Source organism: Echeneis naucrates, chromosome 19 (genome assembly GCF_900963305.1).
Source record: "Echeneis naucrates chromosome 19, fEcheNa1.1, whole genome shotgun sequence".
NCBI classification, from domain to species: Eukaryota; Metazoa; Chordata; class Actinopteri; order Carangiformes; family Echeneidae; genus Echeneis; species Echeneis naucrates.
The window spans coordinates 16492919-16514823 of record NC_042529.1 but is presented as its reverse complement, the minus strand read 5'-3'; the positions used below and the strand labels follow the sequence as shown (position 1 = coordinate 16514823).

General features: G+C 39.8%; 1 protein-coding gene across 3 annotated transcripts in view; it reads right to left on the bottom strand.

Annotated features, from left to right (window-relative positions):
- Positions 1–21905, bottom strand: part of jmjd1cb (jumonji domain containing 1Cb) — a 118412-nt gene that overhangs the window by 67008 nt on the left and 29499 nt on the right. For all 3 annotated transcript variants that reach the window (XM_029528302.1, XM_029528303.1, XM_029528304.1), the window contains exon 2: positions 11621–11824. In XM_029528302.1, the coding sequence (XP_029384162.1) occupies positions 11621–11824 (204 nt within the window). The remainder of the gene's footprint in view (positions 1–11620; positions 11825–21905) is intronic.

Here is a 21905-nt window from a genome sequence, read left to right as displayed (position 1 = left end):
TGGTACACTTATTTCTGAGCCACATATTTATTCAAAGTAAATAGTTAAGTTTTACGTTTTTAAAATACACAAGATTTGTATAATACAGGGTCTCTTTCCACCATAGGCAAATCTTTTTAGGGATTCTCAAGCACCCAAAAAAGTCCAATTTCTATATCTGCATTTTAACATACAGTAGGCCAAAAGTTTGTACACACTTTCCTATTCATTTGTATGAGAAGGTGTGTCCAAACTTTTGGCCTGTACTGTATTTTGAAGACGTTTGTGAATAAAATGGCACAGGAGGCTCATATGGTGCTCCACAGCCTGAAAGCGCTGATCCTACAATCACCCCTACTCTCCACCTCTCTGTCTGTCTGAATGTAGGACAGAGAAGATCTCTAGCCACATAACATTGGTGCGTAGCAGCATACGGGCACTCAGCCAGAACACAGCATGAAAGAGTGTGTGTGTCCCAATAGTGTCCCATTAGTTCTAAAACTGGCTCTGCACCATTTGCTACAGTGGTGGCAGACAAACACACTGTCATGCTGCCTGTCAGCTCAGCAGCCAGTCTCAAGTTCCAGGAAGGACAGACATCCCCACTGACCAGCAAGGTTTCCACTGATAATACAACAGCAGTGTTAATGGCATTGTTTGAGTTTAATCCAAATCATGCAAACAAGAGCAGTTATACAGGAGAAAATTACAACAGGTTGTTAAAATTAACCAAATTAAATTATCTTGAGGTTCCAGGTTCCTCTCCGGGAACCATCAGCCATCAGTGGAGAGATTTGTTTGCCCCAATGAACCGGGGACCCGTGCTGTCAGGAGCCATGCGCTCCCGGTAGGGTCTCCCGAGGCAAATTGGCCTCAGTTGAGGGGCAAGACAAAGAATGGTTCAAAAGACCCCATGAAAGATAGAGGAGGGAGGAAACCTGCCCAGAGGCAGCCCAGGCCCCTCATCTGGAGCCAGGCCTGGCTGTGTTGGGCTTGACCCCAGTGGGCCAGAGGGGTGCTTCCATACGCTTGAAAGCAGGGTAGAAAACTCCAGAAGAGCAGCTCAGCGAATTCAATCTTCTTGGAGACCCTGGCAGGAGCCCTACATAGGGCTCCGCTGGGGGATTCTGTGGTACTCCTGGGAGACTTCAACGTGCACACTGTATGTCAATGATGGAGATACCTGGAAGGGCTTGATTGGAAGTAACAGCCTCCCTGATCTGAGCCAGAGTGGTGTTCTATTATTAGACTTTTGTGCTAGCCACAGTTTGTCAATAGAGCACGAGGATGCAAGGATGCTCATAACTGGTACCAAAGCACCCTAGGCTGAAGATCAATTACATTTTGTAATTGTGTCATCTGAGAATGCACGTTTTGAACGCTTGGGTAATGAGAGGGGCACAGTTGTCAACTGATCACCATCTGTTGGTGAGTTAAGTCAGGTTACAAGGGAAACTCCTGGACAGATCTGGCAGCCCCAAACAAGTAGTGCGGGTAAATTGGGAATGTCTGAGGGAGGCCGCTGTCCGAGAAGCCTTCAACTCCCACCTCTGAAGGAGTTTTTCCCACATCCCTGTGGAAGCTAGGGGTATTGATTCTGAATGGCTGGGGAATCGTTGTCAATTTCCCTGGAGGAAGTCGCTTAGGTAGTTAAACAACTCCACAGTGGCAAAGCCACCAGGGTTGATGAGACATCCCCTGAAATACAGAGGGCTCTGGGTGTTGAGGGGCTGTGTTGTTCAACACGCCTTTTCAACATTGCGTGGAAGTTGGGGATGGTGCCGAAGGAGTGGCAGACCAGGGTGGTGGTCTCTCACTTGAAGAAGGGGGAAAGGAGGGTGCGAGCCAATTTCAGGGACATCACACTACTCAAAGTCTGTTCCAGGGCTAATAGCATATTGTTATGAACAGGCTAGAGCTAAAGTTGACTGTTGTTTGGCTTCATTCTTGAAGACTTTGCAACTCTTACAGCTGTCAGCTTCCAGCCCCAAAGCAGTGTCCTACTTACAAATGAATAGTGTCAGCACAGAGGACAGTGGACATGACTGATGAATAATAGTGACATAAAAAATTAATAAAAGTCAATATATACTGACCAAACCACTATGCAAAATGATTTTCTATATTACACTTACTCTTCTGGGGTAAAAAAAAATTGTGAAAGGTTTGTGCCATAGTTTGCTTTTCTTTGTCCAATGTCAACTCGAAATCACAAAAGACAAAGTTAGCTAACTGTTGCTGTCATGAACTGAATAAAAAAAAATTATTATACATTTCTCAGGACTAACTAACCCATTAACACGTTATTTCGGATGATGTAAAGTTACAGTTTCATTTGCTCAGCTTTGGTCACTATTACCACCTTTCCATTGATGCACACTTAGTACTAACTCTGGGCTGATGCTAGTGATAGTTTGGATGTGTGTTGCAAGTGAAGGCACAATTCACTTGGACCAATTTTCTTGGCTGAGAGCTGTTTTACTGGCTGTGGGTTGAGATCATCTGATAGTAGGGTGAAAGGATTTTTTATTTATTTTTATTTTTCCAATTTGAGTCAGAAAAGATGCATTACCTTTAAAAGACCTTCACAGACGTGGACAACTCAATCTCTGCACTGACTCTGTCTCTCACTAACTCACTTTTTTCTACCACTTATCTCTAAGGGTCATTGGGTTGCCGGAACCAATCCCTACCAAAGTTCTAGGCGAGGGTGGGGTACACCATGAATAGGTCGCCAGTTTAACGCAGGGCCACACTGATAACCTTAAATAGTTAAAGCATCTGAGAAAGTATCACGAAAGAACAACTAATAAACATGTTTTATAAGTCCTTTCACCATTTCCAGAAGATGGTATGATGCAGCATGGCTGCCAATCCTTCTCTCCTGTCATCCCTTTTTTCATTTTAACTCTGTTAACCCAGCCCCCTGGGTGCCATTTGGTCATTCTCTTTGAGTCTTTGATAGGAGTCTGTAGTGGGTATATAATGAGTTCACACAACCATAATCTTCACACAGAACAGTAAACAGAGATGATGTAATATCTGGTTTTGTAATGCAACCACAGGCAGACACACACACACACACACACACACACACACACACACACACACACACACACACACACACTCAGAAAAGGTTAGCATGGTGACAACAGACAAATCTACGGAACAGGAAGGCTTAGTCTCTCTCTCTCTCTAAAACATGTCCCCTACCCATCTCTCCCCTTTTTTCCTGGCAGCCACTTTGCTTGAATGTTCTCTTTTGATAGTTGAGATCTGACTCCAAGAGCAGAGCTATGGGGATGAATTCAAATCTATCTCAAAATTCCACAACAGGTAGGGAGTGGCAACAAATCTGTTTTTTGGCCTATTTGGAAGGAAAGCAATAATGTTGCTGTAAAATTATAGCTTTTATCAAAATTACTATACAAATAAGGGCAATAATGATCTGCTGTGTTTTATTAAAAATGAAAAAAAAAAAATAAAATCATGTAGCAGTGTTGTGTAATGTTGGTATTTGAGTGGTGATGGTGGTGGGGGGGGGCACTGCTCCTCTACTAATAGGCATAAAATAAAGCTATTGTGTCAGTGTGGCAAACCCTGCTAATGCAATTTCTTCTTGTGATAGGAAGTACAAAAAACTGTCAGAAACTAACTGGATAAACACAACTCCAATCAGTTTTCTTGGCCGCATTAATGGGACAGTCTATGGTTTAGGTGTAGGTCTAGGCTAGGTCTACACACAAGGGTGTGTTTTAATCACTTTTGGTCGCTACCACAACACGAATCCTTTCTGCTATAGCTTCTATTGGAACTACACACAAATTGCTCATTAGTTGATGACATCCATTAGCAACTTCTAGCACTTTGTAGCACTTTTAGGACAGCCAATAGCTACTTTCCTTATTGAAGAACTGGCAACAGTGAGCAGGAGGAGAGCAACCAACCATTAAACGGCATGTGAAACGACCTTGATCTTTTCACTTTTTGGAAAATATCAAAAGAAAATCACAATAATTAATACTATCAGATTGCAATACTCATGAATTCACAATACAAGTGGGATCAGCTCCCAGGTATTATGATGAAATCAAATTGGGACAAAAGGACAAAAGGATCTTCCTAGTACTGCTATCTACAGTAGCCAGGTCAAGTTTTTTTGCAAGGCACATTTGAAATCTACCAGAGCTGACCAATAGGCTGAGATATAAACTAGAATGAAAGAATAAAATGCAAAACAATGCCACATGAATATGACTGAAATAGAAAATATGTGGATTAAAAAAAATTATTGGTAAGTGCTTAAGTCATTCAGATATAAATGAAAAAATGTTTTATGTGTTAAGGGAATTCATGTAATACTTAATTGAAGAAAACTGATAAGAACCTTGGACTCAGTACATTCAACATTTAGCCAAGGATTGGATTATCTGTACTAATTAGGAGTCTTAGTGCTGCAAGATACAGAAACAATGGGAAGAGATACTGTGCTTATAAAAGATGGACCCTAAAATGCACAAGACTAATAAAATAGTTGTTTCAATGTAGCTTAAAGATAATCTACAAGTGAGGTGTACTCTGCAAAAGAATTAAAATTTAGACAGCTGTAGACTTTGAGAACAGTAAATTTTGTGCTAGAATGTACACTGATGATACTGGTATTGGCTAAAAGAGAGATTTGCTGTCTCAACTAATAAAGGAATGTTTAAGGCATTAAAAATGCTATAACCAGATCCGACATTACTGGCTGACTAGACTCTAAACCAGTTAAATTGGCCAGGACCACAGGTGGTGTCATTGATGAGTATAACTGTTATCGTAGGGAAGCACATGTGTATTAGTACAGTTGACTGTTCACTTTTTGGGTGAGTTTTTAGTTTAGTAGACGTAGCGGTTAACTATATTAATCTAAAAGTCAAGTTAGTGTAGTTCTTGCCATAGGCCTATGAATGTGGAACAGTGTTTCCTATTACTGTATATTGGATTAAATTTTTTCCCCAACATAAAATTATATGTATATATGTATACATCACCATGTAACTTACACATGGTGATGTATACATATCCTTTCACGTGTATTGTAAGAATTACATCAACTGGGAATTAATGTTATATCAGAAAGTTATATCACATCTGGTGCATTGACAATGGTCCTCACATGAAAAGTGTAATGGCTTGCATGTGTGTGTGTCTGTAGATTTAAGATGTGTCATCACAGGCCACACATCAAAAAAACACTGACTGACTGAGGGTTAGGTTTAACAGTTTTTAACTTCATCAGTAACAAAGAGCAGTCAGACAACCAAATCTGCAGGGCAACCACAAGAAATGAAATAAGAGCCAAAGAAAAAACAAGCAATAACAATAGGATTATGTACCATTGAAAGAGCCACAAATAAACATGAATAAAAAATTTATTTACCCAATAAATAAATTTGAATTCCAATAAATGCACCAAAAAATATACAAAAACAAATGTAGATAATAATTGATAAAATCCGAAGCATGCAAACATAGTTTACATTCTTGGTGCATTTAGTAGAATATTAATTAATTTTTAAATAATTTCAGTCAATAATCTTTTATTCTTACACCTGATTTTGACAGGTTGTCAAGCTTGCAACACGTATATCTATTTAACAAGCAATGGAGGTTGCAATCCTAAATTCACTGTGTTTTTGATAGTCTTTTATCATGCTTTGACCTGCACCAGATCCCATCAGTACAGCAAATGATTTAAAGCTAGGCGCACACACTGACGTGTTTTTTTGTGTTACCAGGCTCTGCCAAATCATATTGCGCTTGGATTTAATACTTGTAACGAGCTGTAGAGCCATATTCCAGGACCAGCCATGTCAATCCCTCTCTTATCTCTCTTACAACGTTGGATAGAACTCATGTCAATCAAATATTTTGGCAATGTGCTTTTGACCATAGCGCAACAGCTTGTGTGATGTATGATCAAGTAGCACAGGGGCATGAACCTGGGTCTGATGGAAAGAAAGGAACTTTTTAAGGTCATTAAGGAATTAAATTTCCATATTGAAGATGCTGTAAGACAGTAGAAATAGGCAGCTCACAAAGCACCTTATGAGTGCCTTGGCAGACAGGACCATAAACATTAATTTTCTCCACACACATACAATGAAGTGAAATGAATGGGGAGGTGATCCCAGATAAGGGGCAATAAATTGCAGGCTTGTGATAAGATTTTGCAGGCTTGGTTTTCGTGTGCTTTGCAGGTGATCTACTAAGAGAAATTGCAAAAGTGACTACAGGTGCAAACTGCAGAATTTAAATGAGGAGTTTGACGAGTGTGGAAGAAGAGCAAAAGCGAAAAAAAACCTGAACCGGCTTTTCAGCATCCCAAACATGCACTCCACTACGTACTGTGTGCATATATGGGCCACACGGTAGCGATTCTCTCCCAGAGTGGGACGGTTGAGTATCGGACTCAGGAGGAAGGTATGGAGGAGCTATGCACTATCACCTTTGAAACATATGAAAATACATGGTTTAATTTTCTTCAATGAGAGAAATGATTTATATAGCATAGAGTACATAGAAACTACTCGCGCAACAACCAACCATCACAATACTCGCCATTTCCTAACTTTGAAAATATATTGCTATTTCTCATGATGAATGAGTCATGGACCAACCCATGATATTTTGCCACAACATTAGTTATGACTCCTCTGGAGTCACCTGTATGTTTAATGAGTAGCTGTGTTTGCAATGCTTGTACACAAGCTCATTGATACGTCTGAATAATTTTTTCTTCTGTCATCCCAAATATACTGACGCAAACAAGAAAAATCTGTTCTCTGCGTCTGTGGTCATTGTTCCTGTTTCTCCTTCTGACGACAATGACAGCAACCATTGTGCATAAAGCTGGGATGACTTGCACCTGCCCTGCAGGTAGTATTGTATTTACACGCAATCACAATCCCCGCAATTACTTTTAATATTACTTTTTGATAAATCATAATGCGTGTGCTAATATTTTTTAATCAGCATTTTCTCCTCCCAGTATTTTGCTCACCTGGGGAGAAACACCCCATATTCCATATTATTTAAGGCCAAGGTGCTAAATGGACAGCGCGTGTTGTTTTGCTCACTCCAAAGACGCAGGCTTCAGGGCACACCATTAGTAAATCAGCTTGCACATTTTTTTGTGGGTGACAAGTTGGCACACGTTTTTGATACGACCAAACCTTTAGTAGATCAGGCCTTAAGTGTTTTTAGTACATCCAAAGGCATGAGTTGACATGCTTGCATTGTGTGTAACTTTGTACACACATAAATGTCAATTTGAGGTCAGTTTTGTCTGGCCTCAGCATTATCAGGCATCTCAACATCAAATTACACTGTTACAACACTTAGCTGTATTTGTCAATGAAGCCAAATGACGTTAGTCAGATAGTCAGACTGCAGACATGTCTTGAAGATATAAAAGTCTGGATGACAAATAATTTTTTACTCTTAAATTACGATAAAACTGAAGTTATTGTATTGCAAAGTTATTGCCATAAGCACCTCAGAGAAATGGTATCTAATCATCTAATCAGTCTGGATGGCATTACTTTGGCTTCCAGCTCCACTGTGAGAAATCTCTAACTGGTCAAAGTAACTTTTGACCAGGTCATGTCCTTTGTCCCTAACATAAAACAAGTCTGTAGGGCAGCTTTCTTTCATTTGCGAAACAAGGAAAATCAGAAATATCCTGTCTCATGCAGAAAAACTAGACCATGCATTTGTAACTTCTAGGCTGGACTACTGTAACTCATTACTATCTGGATGTCCAAATAATCTCTGAAAGGCCTCCAGTTGATTCAGAATGCTGCTGCACGTATATTAACAGGAGGCAGGCAGACACATATGGAAGTTGTCCACCCACCAGAAACATTGAATCAAGCTTGGGGTTTTTTTCTAGGAAGTTGGGGCTTTCTATTTCATTAGTTTTTAAATCAGCAGATATCTGCAAGATGGCCAATGTCTAATGTTACTTTTTAAACAAATATAGGCAAATACTGATAATGTGCCAATAACATTTTGCATCTCTAACCAGCACTGCATATTCTATTAAGTCTCCTACAATTAACTACCGTTATCATTAGTATCACGGAGGCACTGATTAAATCCTGCGACAGTAGACCAGAGAAGAGCTCAGAGGTTCTTAACTCCTTTTTCACTGCATCCATCTCTGGTTTCTGTTCACAGAGAGGGAGAGCTCCTAACCACTAAATGAACTGATAAAACCGATCTCTGGGTTGGTGCTCAGCTCATTTTATTTCACAGTTGATTCAGGGTTGAAGCACACTCTCAGAGGAAGGTGTAACAACAATATGCTTGCTTATTGAATACCTCACAGTTTGGCTGTGAGTTGGGCTTTATGAGTCAATAATCAATCACTACGAAATGCAGATTTTCAGAGCATAAAAATGGACGCTCATCTATACTAGTTTGCAAGTGTACAAGCAGAACAAGAGCACAAAATAAAACAAAAAAAATTAATCAAAAGTCAGCTAAAGAGAAATTATGGTAATATGAACAGTGGAGAGAAAAAAGACAAACAACTACGCAAGCAATCTGCTGTCTGCCTGCCCGACTCTCCCTGCTTGAATCTATGCTTGTCCGTCTTCCTGTCTGACTTCCTAACTAACTATTCGCCTTTCCAACTGCACATAAATCAGGCTCTCTCAGAACTCAGAGTTGAATGAGGGCTACTGTCAAAAACCACAGCTAGGGAAAAGCTGTCAGGTGCTGCCCCAGTCTTAGTGAGGTGATAGTACCTGTACTACTGGGTAGCACATATTACGTTAAAAGGAGTACTGTTTGGTCAGTTGCATTGGTGACTTTAAGGACCCAATCACTAAGGTAAAATTCCCAAGGACACTAGTAGAGTAAAGCTGGAGAGCTAGATCATGCTTTTTGTTTTCTAATGTGACTTTGTGTGACGAGACTTTGTTTGAATAGTCTTTTGTTTGAAAGGTGCTGCTTTCAATGAAAAGAACATTCAAGCTGCAATATAAAAAGTCGACCCTGCAGGGAATAAAGGCTTCACAAAAATTCCTTTAAATTTGTCACTTTTGAAAACTTTCAAGCTCATTGTTTAGTCAATATTAATTAAAACCACACATCGACATTTTCTTTCCCAAAAATCAGTTATTCCCAACTTTTAATAGCTCACAACTTTATCTCCCACTATTTCACATTTATGTGAAATAGATTTTGACATTGCTATTACAATATCAGCAGGGTGGTGAGTTGATGAATGAATGAAAAAAAAAAAAGAAAGTCAGACAGTGAGAAAATCAACCATTTGAAAACTGTGTAGAAGTCTTTGAACTCTTATCTCCTATGTGGCTTCCAGATGGCAATGTGCACCCTGCTATGACATAATCAAAACAGTGAATCATTTCCACAAATACACATACACAGCCACCTTCAGACACACATACACACACCCCTACACACACTCCGAAACGTCATTAATTTAAAAAATGTATAAACCAAATCCTTCAGTCGGGTTACACAAAAATATAGCAAGAGCGCATCTGACCGTCTGACGTGTGTGTGACACAGACACAAAAAGAAAAACACCACAACAGCCACGCTGCCACTACACCTACATTTGTATGGAAGAGAGACAGAGCAGGCTGAGTGTCATATCAGTAAATGATTGATGAGTGATCCAAGCTCACGGTGGGCGAGGGTGGGGTACATCCTGGAGAGGTCACTAGTCCATCACAGGGCCAACACACAGAGACAGAGATGAACAACCACTCACACTCAGACCTACTGACAATTTAGTGTGACCAATTAACCTGAACATGCATGTCTTTGGACGGTTGTAGGAAACCGAAGTATCCAGAGGAAACCCACGCAGGCTCAGGGAGAACATGCAAACTCCACACAGAAAGGCCCCAGGCCCAGGAACCGAACCCGCAACCTTCTTATTGTGGGGCATTACCATTAACTACTATGCCACCATGCTGCCCCCAGTTTAATTCAATCTCAGGCAAATGCTTTGAATGTGGTTTCAGTCTACATGCACAGATCTACAATGTTGGCCCAGAGAGAAACAACCTTGTAGGTCTGGAATTTGAAGCAAAGTGGGAAGAGGCAAAGTTTGACCAGTAACAGCATGATAGTACTTTTTAAGTTTTGTTGTTCTTTACTTTGTGTCCAATGCATAGATAACCTTGATATGCTCAGTGTTTGATGAAAAGAAATACAGAAACAAAGTAAGCTTTGTCTCTCTGCTACACCTGCTTTCTTCTTTTGATTGCTACCCTCTATATGTACTTGTTTACTTGATTTCTCGTCCCTTTGCGTACACACTTCTCCAGTGGCAACTTGTATATATAAGCTAACAAGGTTAACACCTCCCTTATTGTTTTTCAAAAATAGCAAAAAGAAAAAAAAGCAAACAAAAAAACGTACTAAATCTTGTTTTTTTGTAGGAAACTTGAATATCAAATAGTCAGGTTGATTTTTTTATAGGCCAAACACAGGGGCATCAAATTCAAGAGTCTGAATATCAGTGATCATGGCATGCCCTGTTGATTTACTGATCATTTGGGCAAAATTCTGTGAGCTTATATACCACTGACCAATGACAACCTATTTCAATTTTATATCCATTGTTGGCTAAAAGTTGATATCTTTTTCTTTGGTGCTGTTGTGCTGTAACATAGTATCTATGATGTGATGGTCAAATGAGAGCTATTAATAAGTATAATGCATTTGTTAGCTCACCCTCCCAATATCACCACCACCTGTCACTGCTCCTCTGTTGAAGTAATTCTTCAAACAAACCCAGCAGATCTAATTACATACAACCACTTTTGAGCATCAATTGCGATTACAAGAGAATGTCCATCAGTCAATTCTAGTGGCAACCAGTAATCTCTTACTGTGTTTTAATATATACAAAAGCTTGTTCCATGACTGAGAAAGTCAAAACCTCCAGCTGGCATCCTTGAATTACATCACAATCAGGAATCATGTAGCAATTTTACTGATAAAGACACCTAAAGATATCACATTTAAATCATAAAAAAAGTCCCATAATCAGTACAATCCTGTGTACACGAAATGGAACAGTCGACACAGGTCACTCTAGGTGAAAAGGTAGCAAGATGATCCCCAAAGCCTTTTGTCCCACTGCCAACATACAAGTACACAACCAAATCAAATATTATTTATTTGAATACTTAAAGGCACTTAAAGGCATATAGAGCAGGTCTACTCCATACTCTTCATAGAATTATTAAACAGACCCAACAAATTCTTATCAAAACAGTGACAATAACGGGAATGTTCTGGAAGCTATAAGCCAAAATTCTGATTCTGCTTCTGCTGATGGGAATGAAGGTAACCTCCCCAAGTTTTATAAATATTTTTAGGTTTCCTGTAATTATTCCTTCAAGTGAAAGGTAGTGAGTTTTTGACTAGATAGCTTCAACAATTGTGACAGAGACCACTCAGTACCAAACTACTGGTCCTCTGGGTTTGTATTTAAAGTACAAGCATTCAATGCTGTGTCAAAATTTTGACACCATTAACAGCTGGTCATATGGCTTACTGTTCCTATTACTGTGTCCATCCTATAAATCTAAAACAAAGGTCTTACCAGGGCAGGCCACTGTATGTGTTTATTCTTAGTTGCCTGGAGCAGGCCTCCTGCTCCTCCACCTGCTCCTGCTCCTCCTCCTCCTGTTCCCTCTTTCCTCTTGGCCCAGACCAGCTGGTGCTCCAGTAGAAACAGCTGGAAATCCTCATAGACCTTGACCCACTCTCTCTTCTCCCACTCCTGATCATCAAACTCAACATATACCTGCAGAGCACACAAAAAATAAATACATTGATTAATTAATTAAAATTCAATAACAACATCAAACACAAGAAACTCAACTGAGCACAGTTAGGTTTCGACTATTGACTTGATTTAGAACTTCCTGTTTCGACATTTGAGTTCAGTTGAAATGTTGGCATTTTTTGTCACCATGTGCTACCATGTTGGTTGACTTTGAGACATTTAACACCAAGAACCACAGTCAACCATTTAACACTTACCAAAATGATGAAGTAAAAGAAAAATAAGAAAGATAAATAAAATAGAAAAATAGAAAGAAGAGAAAGCAAAAGGATTGAATTGCAAAAAGCCCAGGGTACACCAACTTCAACTCACAAAATAGGTTTGAATCCAGCTTCATTTCCTTCCCATTCCTGTTGGTTGACCTTCGATGTCAGGTCAGTCTCAAAATTCAACATACACATCCCGTAAATGCACATTCAGCAGTTCATCTGCTCCGTGAATTTATATTACAAGTGTGCCTCAAAATGATCCGAAATATGACTACGAAACAAAGCATGTGCATTTGTGAAAAGCCCCGCGAGAGTTCATTCATAACGAGGCTGCTGTGACTATAAATAACTATGGGTGGACCTCTGCTTCAGTTGTCTCAGTTGCATCACTCTAGCACAGCGCTTTCTCCTCCTTCAAAAATATCCCGTCACTCTCCTATATCCTCCACATTATTTCATCTCCCTTTCATGCCTGACAACAAAGGTTAACCTCCCTTCACTTCGTGATTTTGGGAAAGTGTTTTGGTCATGTCATTAACTCAGCTGAGTCTTTCAGTCTAATTTCATTTGAAGACTAAGTCAGTGATAGGTAGTGATGATTTTAATGACTGATTCATGAACAATATTCTTCAATTTCATTGATGAATCAATTGTTTAACCTCCTACTGGTCATCATAAATTACTAGTAATAGACTCAGCATTCAGGCAAACATAGATGTAGATATCTTGTAATAGCTCTTGATGTTTAATAGTGATCAAACTTGCTAAAATATCTGAAAGAGTAAGTTAAAGAATGGTACTGTGACAGGTGATAGTGATTCTGGGTGGGTGCCAGAGCAAATATACTATACATAAGAGACAATATATTATAGCAGCAACGTTGTTCTGCAACAATCTATTAACTTCAACCAACAGGGAAAGCTTTACATAATTTCTATAGTGGCTTGTGCTATTCTCATGTTTCTTTTTGTAAGATAAATATTTCAAGATCACAATTCCTTCTTGGGTCTGAGCCATGTCCTCTCCAAAAGGCAAGCATGGGAAACAAGAAAGTGAATTCTTGGCTACCCCTGCCATTAGCCCTGCCATTTGCCCGGACGGGCAAAACTTCAAATATTTAATTCAGAGGCATTGAAGAAAATGGATGAGGAAGTAAATAATCCACGATTGCCCTCTCTCCCTCCCAATGCAGGCATAAATAAAGAGGCATGCCAAAATACATGATACTAAGACCCTATAATAAATTGTTTCTGAATAGAAGTTCACACCTGTGTTTGGGCGTTTGAAAAAAGAAAAGACAATTAAAACAGTCCACTCATATATCCTGTGGTTTTCTTGTGACTATTTGATGTTGCTGCTGTTCTAGTTTCATCCAAAATAGGAAAATAATAGGTTGTACTGTATAATTGTGCACTAGGGAGAGAGAGGTAAGCCTGAGTAAGCCTGAAGATATGGAGGGCAGCCATTGACATGAAGCAAGTGAAGGAGCAAGCAGAGCTTAATTTATTTCTGCATTTTTTTGTGTATTAGTGTATTATATAAAAAGAACAACATAACTCTGCTGCCTCATAATTTTGTAGGAAAAATTATTTGTGTCCATATCTACATTGTGAGTGCTCATTCGGCAAAAATTGTACTGTATCTTCCTGATCCTATTAGCAATCAATACTAGTGCCTAAAACTTAATTATGAATTTTAGCTCTCCACAAAACTAAAGCACCTCAACACCAACATACATTGACATTTCTGCTGTCTGTGTGGGCATCTTGTCTGCATATATGTAACCATATACAGTTCTCACACAAAATAAAGGGTGCAATGAGAAGAGAAAAACAGAAAGACAGATTTTGTGATGATGTCAATGCCCTTTGTCTGCACAATGACTATGAGAAAAAATATTTAAAACCTTGATATTTTCAGAGTAGGTATGATGCTGTACTCTGGCTTCACAAAGAAAAGCACACAAACAAGACGTAGAGTACATTGAGTATTCAGTTGAGAAAACAGAGAAAACACAGGGTAGGAAATTCTGTTGAGGTGAGCCTGTTGCCACAGTAACTGGAGACAGCAATAAGCACTGGCCATGGAGACACATACATACACACACTCACAGTTCTGACTCTGAGCTCCTATAAACCACAGTGAGCAGAACATGAGACAAAGGGAGAGAACAAAGGAGAGCAGATGCCACACTTACAGCACTGTTCAGCATCTGATTTTATCAACATCAGCTGTAACCAGCACTACAGGCTGTGTGCCACTGTCTTCTCAAGACGAGCTGACAGCCACTTTCAAGCACTGACCTAGACACAATAAATACCATAAAGATTAAGCCCTGCCATACAATGTAGCTAGCGAATGCCAGAGTGTGACTGAATGATTCAGGAGCTTACAGCTGGGGGCTAAGTCCATCTTTCAAGATCCAGACGCCATAGTCATGTACCTGGCATCTGGGTTTGTTGCATCACAGTGAAACCACTAGTAATTCATAATGATTAACAGCAAGTGTTAGAGATGGCTTTTATTCTGTGGCATCATTGCTTTATAGTGGACAGTCATCAGGACATAGATATCTTACAAGAAGTACAAGTTTAACCATGTGTGTATTCTCTTTTAGAGCTGAACTGAAAGTTTACATTTGACTGCAGCGACACCCAGTAAATTATAATACAATAACATTGTTCATCCATACAATAGAATCTACTTGGGAGCTGTTGTGGAATGTTATTACTATAATTTTCTCCTATAATTCATGCTACAAACAAGACTAATAACATGCACTTAAAGAGAAATATGTATCCATTCTTTGTGATTCTACTCAGTTTTTTCTGTACAATTCACATTATATCACAAGGTAAGAAGCTGCCTCCAGTTTAAGGTTGATATAAGAATGGCGACAGAACAGAAGGAGAGGGCACTGCTGTGTACATATTGTGCACTTTTAAGAACACTTTTTAAAATATCCAGTGAACCACATCTTAGTGGAGGAAGCATGTCAGTGATGAGAGGTAAAAGTAGAATGGTCAGACTGGTGGACAGACAGGCTACAGTCACTCAGATAACCACTAAACTAGGCAGTGAATCATCAGAATGAAGAAACCATCCAGCCTTGAGGGGGATGAGCTACAAATGCCAAATCAGGTTGCACTGATATAAGTCAGAGGTAGACACAATTTCATGAACATGGGATTGTTTAAGACTGGAAAACATACCCTGGTGTGATTGATTTGGATTCCTGATGATGGCTGGGCCAGAGTTTGGAATCGTTGCTATGAAACCATGGGCCAAACTTGTTGGATGTCAGATTTTGAGGCTGGTGTTTCAGACTGTGTGGAATCATACATTGGGCCAGAATCAATCATGGTTTTTAATAGAACACTCTCTGATCATTTTTGCTGACTTTATTCCAACCCTTTATGGCCACACGTTATCATTTTCTCATGACTGTTTCCAGCAAACTGGTTTAATCGACAAAGTAAATGAACTTCAGTGATCTCTCCCCTCTCCAGGCCTTAATCCAAGAAACTGAAAAAGTTGACGAAGTGAGGCTATTGGAGAGTAGTAAGTGGGGTATTCCAAATAAAGTGCCCAGAGAGTGCAAATCTATTGTTGATTCTTTTTGCAAGTTCACTTTCATTGTCAATGTGACTGTGACATATGTGAGTGTGTTAACAGTGCATGATGTATAATCTGCCCATCAATAAAGGCTGCAGAGCTGCTCTCTGGCTGGCTGCTGACAGCCAATGAACATAAGGCGTGAAAGCAAACTACCAATGCAGAGAGAGTAGTGATGTGTGCCTTTTAAATAGAACACCACAGACAGCTGGAGAAAACACAAAGCAATACAGAGTACAGAATACAAACGAGAGCAGACTGACTACTTTCACTGAAAGAATTCATGAGGATACTGTAAGATCAAGACAGTATGTATGTATATGTAGTCTACCTGTCTCTTTTCTTTATTTTGCACTTAATATGATCAACTCTCGTCAGTGACCTGGATGCGATGAGTCATCAAGCTTGGATCAACCAGTACACCACCTTCACTTTTATTATGCTGCAGTAGCAATGTTATGTTTTCACCCTTTTGTTGACTGAAGGTTTTCAAACAGTTACATGACTCCGTTCCACTTATATCTACTTGTCTCTCAGCACCAGCCTTGCCCTGCTGTCATGTCCACACACACATATGTAAACACACTGCAAAGTCTACCCACTTCTCCAAAAACTCGAACTTGATTTATTGAGCTTGACTGCACAGAAAGCATGTAGTCCAGCCAGGCTAGAACGACTCCTTTATCCTCAAGCCTACAACCAACAATCCAAAAAGCTGCATACACAGAACACATAGTACTGATTGCATGTGCATGCACACAAAAGTACAAATGCATTATTGTGGATAAAGACACCTGACTTCTGGCATTTAAACAGTTCTTATTAAAGTCATTCATTCATCAATTATTCTGATGAAAAAGATAACTGGAACAGAAGACAAAAGATAGAATGGAGATTTGGACTTTGAATTAGAACAGCACTGAGGCTGTGTTTAGAACACAAGTAGAGAGTAGAACGCAAATTAACACACAGCTTTGGCCTTCATTGTCTGGTGTGAGCTTTGGGACCTTCACTGATGTGAGCCTTCCCAAATTGTGTCCAGTGAACTTGATGCACAGCCATAGATGTGGCAAAGAAATGATTGGGCGAAGGATGGGAATGACAGTATATCAAGAGAAAGAAGGTGAACAGAAAAACACTTAACTAGAAATAAATGAAAATGGAATTGCTTTAAATGAGTAACTTGTAAACAAGACACAATAAGAAAGCGAAAACAGGCAAAAAGAAATTGAGCAGTGAAATAAAGGAACAAAATGATTAAAGATGGATTAACTGATACAAAGTAAAAAATTGACCTTTGTCTCAGGCAATGACAAACGGTAGGAAAATGAAAATTATGCTGAGGAATACATCAGTCATACACAGCACAAAATGACGTATGGTGGAGAAGGAATGATTAAAGGAATGGAAGGGGAGACAAAAGGAGAGATCGAAAAGAAATGTGATGAAAGCAACAAGGGAATGTGGAAGAGAAGATGTTGAATACAACTAAGTGCAAAAATTATCAGGACAAAAAAAGGTGCACTAAAAATGGAGAAACAGAAGAACTGAACCACCCGGAAACTGAATTACTGGCCTGGCGAAACAGCAAACAGTTTGACAATACTGTAACCAAGGAACTTTGTCTCTGACAACAGACCAAATAGAAAGCTGCAGCAGCTTTCTACTCCTAGAGAATACCAATCAATGGGGCGGGGAGTACTTTGATAAAGAGATGGCTTCCCAGAGGTACATAAATATATGAAGCTTCTGAGTCATTACTGGCGCACTTCCCCTTGCACTTACAAACAACCAAGGAAAAAGTGAGATAGAAAGAGTGAGACAGCAGGAAATTTTTCATCAAGAAGGGACAGAATGAACAGGAAAGAAGAAATGTCATCAGGAATAAGCACAATTAGAAATAATTTGGGCAAAGACAAGTTTGAGGTTCACCAACACAGAACACACAGTGAGGCAGAGAGTGTGTGTGTCTGTGTTTTTATGAAGAGTGAAATTACTACAAGGTAGAATGGTGGGGCAACTCATAAGACATGAAGATGTATAAAGACAGAGGGACAGAGAGGGCCAAGAATGGCATGCAGTGAAGAGATGGAGGGATGTCAATCTGGCTTTTTCCCCACACACCCTGCTGACTTCTGAGCTCTGACACATGAACTCTCACACATCAAATGAAGCATTCCTCTCCATATTTTCACATGCCATTATAATGAATTACTTTTATTGAAGAGTTCCCAGTGTTGCTTAACCAGTGATTGACAGCAACAACAGAAAAATGTGTAATTCAGAACATTTTAATTGGGAATAGAGTAAAATTATTTATATTTTAAAGCAAGCAGCTAGAGGGCTGAATCCAGCTGAGATGAGAGAGAAAGGTTCTAAAGGCTTAAAGGTGGTTCTAAAAGCATTTCAAGTTTTTATGAGCTTTTATTGAATTGAATACAACTGACTTTTATTGAAGGTCTTCATTTCATTTAATATGAACCCCAGATACTGTGTTGTTGTGAGGCTTTCACCACACTGCTGTCACTGCTCTGTGACTTTCATTAAACCTGTCCTGACTTGAGCAAAGGAAAGTGGTGTTTGCAGTTAACTGAGGCTATACTGCAGAACCTGTGGTAACAAATTAAATAAAAAATTATTAATACTATATATACTATTACACATCATTTACCAAATATCAGCGAAATAAATATGATGAAAGACACACTCCCAAAACAATTACCTCAAAATCTCCTCTGAAAATGCTTCATATTAAGTCCCTCTCTGCTGAAAGTGATGGAAAGCACTTAGGGACTCAAGGCCCAATATCATGGTGTCAGAGTCCATATTCAACAGCTTTACGTGGAAGAAACAGCCAGAAAAAATTTGCACTATGTTAGGTCACTAAACCAGCAAAATTCCCTCAATGTGGTTTAAAAAGATTACAAGGGATGAAATAATGAAACTTGGTTAAAGATACAACATAACTGAGATGAAAGCAGAGAGTGAGAGGATAGGGAGGGGAAAAGAATAGCTCCCTTATTGAGCTGCAGTGGGATGTAAGTAATGTGAAAAAAAGGGATGGAGAGCAGATGAGCTGAAATAATACCCAATGACAGCATGAAGAGACATCCTATCCCCTCTTCTAGAAGGTCAAGCTGTCTCTCTCCCTGTCTCGCTATACTGCTCTCTCTCAAGTACACGTGGGAAACAGAGGAGACAAGATGGCAAGAATGTCAGATAGTGTAGACATGAAAGGTAGTACAGAAGTTTGAGAGAAACAAACCCCCCCCCCCCCCCCCCCCCCAAAAAAAAAAAGAAAAAATAACAAAGAAAAACGGTAGATATGGAGAATGAAGGAATAGAATAGAATGAAGTAAATAGCCTTGAGCAGAATGAGGTGACCCAGCTTCTTCTGTCCTTTATTCCTCCTTCATCTCTTCATTACGGATGTGTGGGCCCAGGAGAGAGGGGGGAGGCAGAGGTGAAAGGAAGAGAGGGAAGGAAAGGGCTTATTCAAAAATAGCTTAGTGTTGTTGCAGATGCATTGCTAGGAAAATACTTATTCAAATGCTCATTCCTGAGCCCAAGATTTTAAGATGGATCTGCTTAGTCTGCACCATTTTCTTGTGGCATGCATCTTCGATCAGTGCTGCAATTTTGACCAATGTAGTTACCACCGCTCACTAGCCTTGACACGAGGAATAAAAAAGGGTTAGGTTTAACCCTAACCCTAACCCTTTTGTAATATATGCCTGCAGTTTATAAATTTCCTGTTTCCTGTCCAATTAATGTAATTTTTAGTTCAGCCTCACAAATGTCACAACAGGTGTGATGTTATCTTTGTTCTAATTTAAATGGAAATGGGTATGATTCTTCCTTTCTCTTTCCAGTTTGGTCAACATCACACGAACGCCCCCCAAAAAAATAAAAGAAAAAACAACTAGTAGTGTCATTTCCTCTCTTAGGATTTCGATATCTCCAATCTGTGAGCCTCAGCACCAAGCCCAGAGTGTCATCTCAAACTTGGTGTCATTGCAGCTTATAGCCACTTGCTCCTCCTCCTTTCTGTATTTTCTATGATGTCTATAGTGTGTTTCCTCAGCAAATCATCTCCAAATTGACCAATCTTGATGATGTTGTTCTTTGTATTCTGTAGCCCCCAGTAATCCACTACTTACATTTTTATCACTCTGGCAAGTCTCACAGTGCCAATCCCATATTACAACAGGTGTTCTTCATGGAATACATCCCTTATTAGTGATTTTTGTAGTATCTCATTTGAAACTAAAAGGAAGAGGTCTGCTTTGGAAACAACATTGGTGTGCATATGTACAATATTAATGAATGGCTGCCTAGCTCTTCATACTGTACAGTAAAGACAAAGCCTTTAAATATGGAATACTATAGGGAACACCAAAGAAGACTATGTTGAATATTCAGCAGAAGGCAGGGACACAAAAAAAACCCGACACTTTCCCTTTCTCTGTCATGTTTTCTTTTATTTCCTTCCTTCCTTCCTTGCTCCTTGCTCTTGTTGCACTCCAACTCACTGATAATACAGCTCTAATAATAGCTCAGTAGCATTGAGACAATCATGTGGTGGAATCTAGGGCATCCACGGCAAAGGCAGTATGGGAAAATCCCTGTTGTCCTCTCCAGTCTGCATGCCTGCCTCTAGAATGTGCATGCTACTGTGCAATACTTGCTAAGGACTTTGTTTGTCACAGTGCACAAAAACCCTCAGACTGCTATGGCAGTTGTTACCTAAACCATATTAGTGGGTGGTGTAGCTTTCATGCAAAGGATGTAGAGCTACAATATTCTCCAAAAGAAATGTAACAACGCTTTCCCTGTTTTTATGTCTTTGTTTTTCCTTCAAATGTTTTTTTAAATCTCCAAAAACTCAGAATATTCAGAAGCAGCACAACTTTGGCTCAATCTCCCTGATAAATCTGCTCCAAAGTTCTCACTGTGCATGTCTGTCTTTATTCTGTCATTCCAATAAACTCAGACCAGCTTCTCCTCACTCTGAAGGGTGGCCTTCTTTGGCCCTTTTTAGAACTTTGTGAAAACAATAATGGACACTTCAAGACATTCCTACATTTTCAAACTTCATTTACCCAGAAACTGATGTTTTTTCACCAGTGAACCCCAGAACACAGGGAGCCCCCCACCCCCAAGGGGACAGCCCCAGGTCCAAACCATGCAAGGACACGCGGGAAAACACGGGAGCTGCAACCCCCACCACAGAGGCAGCCCATGGAGAGACAAGGGAACCAAAGGACCCCAGGCCCATTGGACGCACCCCACACAGCACGGGGTAAACCTAGGGGCGCAGAGCCTCCCAGCCAGAGACCTGGCCAGGCCCCCTGCAAGGGCCCTGCCACACATCCAGGGTGAGCCTCAAAATTTATAGATTTTTTATTTTGCAGGATGTCAGGATTGTTCCACATAGGCATGAGCCTGCAAGGGGTGTTCAAGAACCCATTCCTTTTGAGGAATTCCCACCAAGCTATGAGGGTGCTGTGCTAATACGCTTGAAGCAGTGATCACTTGATAGTGGGACTGATAAAGAGCAGATCAGAGATTTGGATTTATTTGCAAAATATTCAATATCGAGCCACACTTGGTCTAACGAGTTTGGCTTAATCCATTTTAGTATATATTGAAATCTATTAGCCAAGAAGTAATTGTAAAAGTTTGGTAATTCCAAACAGGAACAAAAAAATATTACATAAAAACAATGATGCTGGTCAGATTCTGATCACATGAATACCCTATGGTGACCAATAGGGGAAACCCAACTACTGATTCATGTGACTTCACTAAGACTGTGTGTAAAGGAGGTGAGAGAAAAGAAAAAAGTGTGTGTGTTTTCAAAAGAGGGAACTCAAATGCTGCTGCCTTCTGGCAGCAGCATGCAGACAAAGAGAGAGAGAGAGAGAGAGAGAGAGAGCAATAGAGACCACTTAACAAAGAAGAGCTCTATTTGAACAAGCATGGAAAAGTAGAGTAGTGTCGAGAATTTTTCGCTGAGGACAAATGGTCGGACATCTTGGGCTATTACAGAGGAACAGCCTGGTATGGGGGTAAGGGGGTTAAGAAGAGGGAGTGAAAAATGAGCGGACCTTTCCTGTGACCTTAGTATCTACCTTTAAATCACTCCTCACCTTCACCTGCAAAGATGTGATCACATCTTTACAACTCTGTTGGCAGCTTTCTCTACGGTTTGG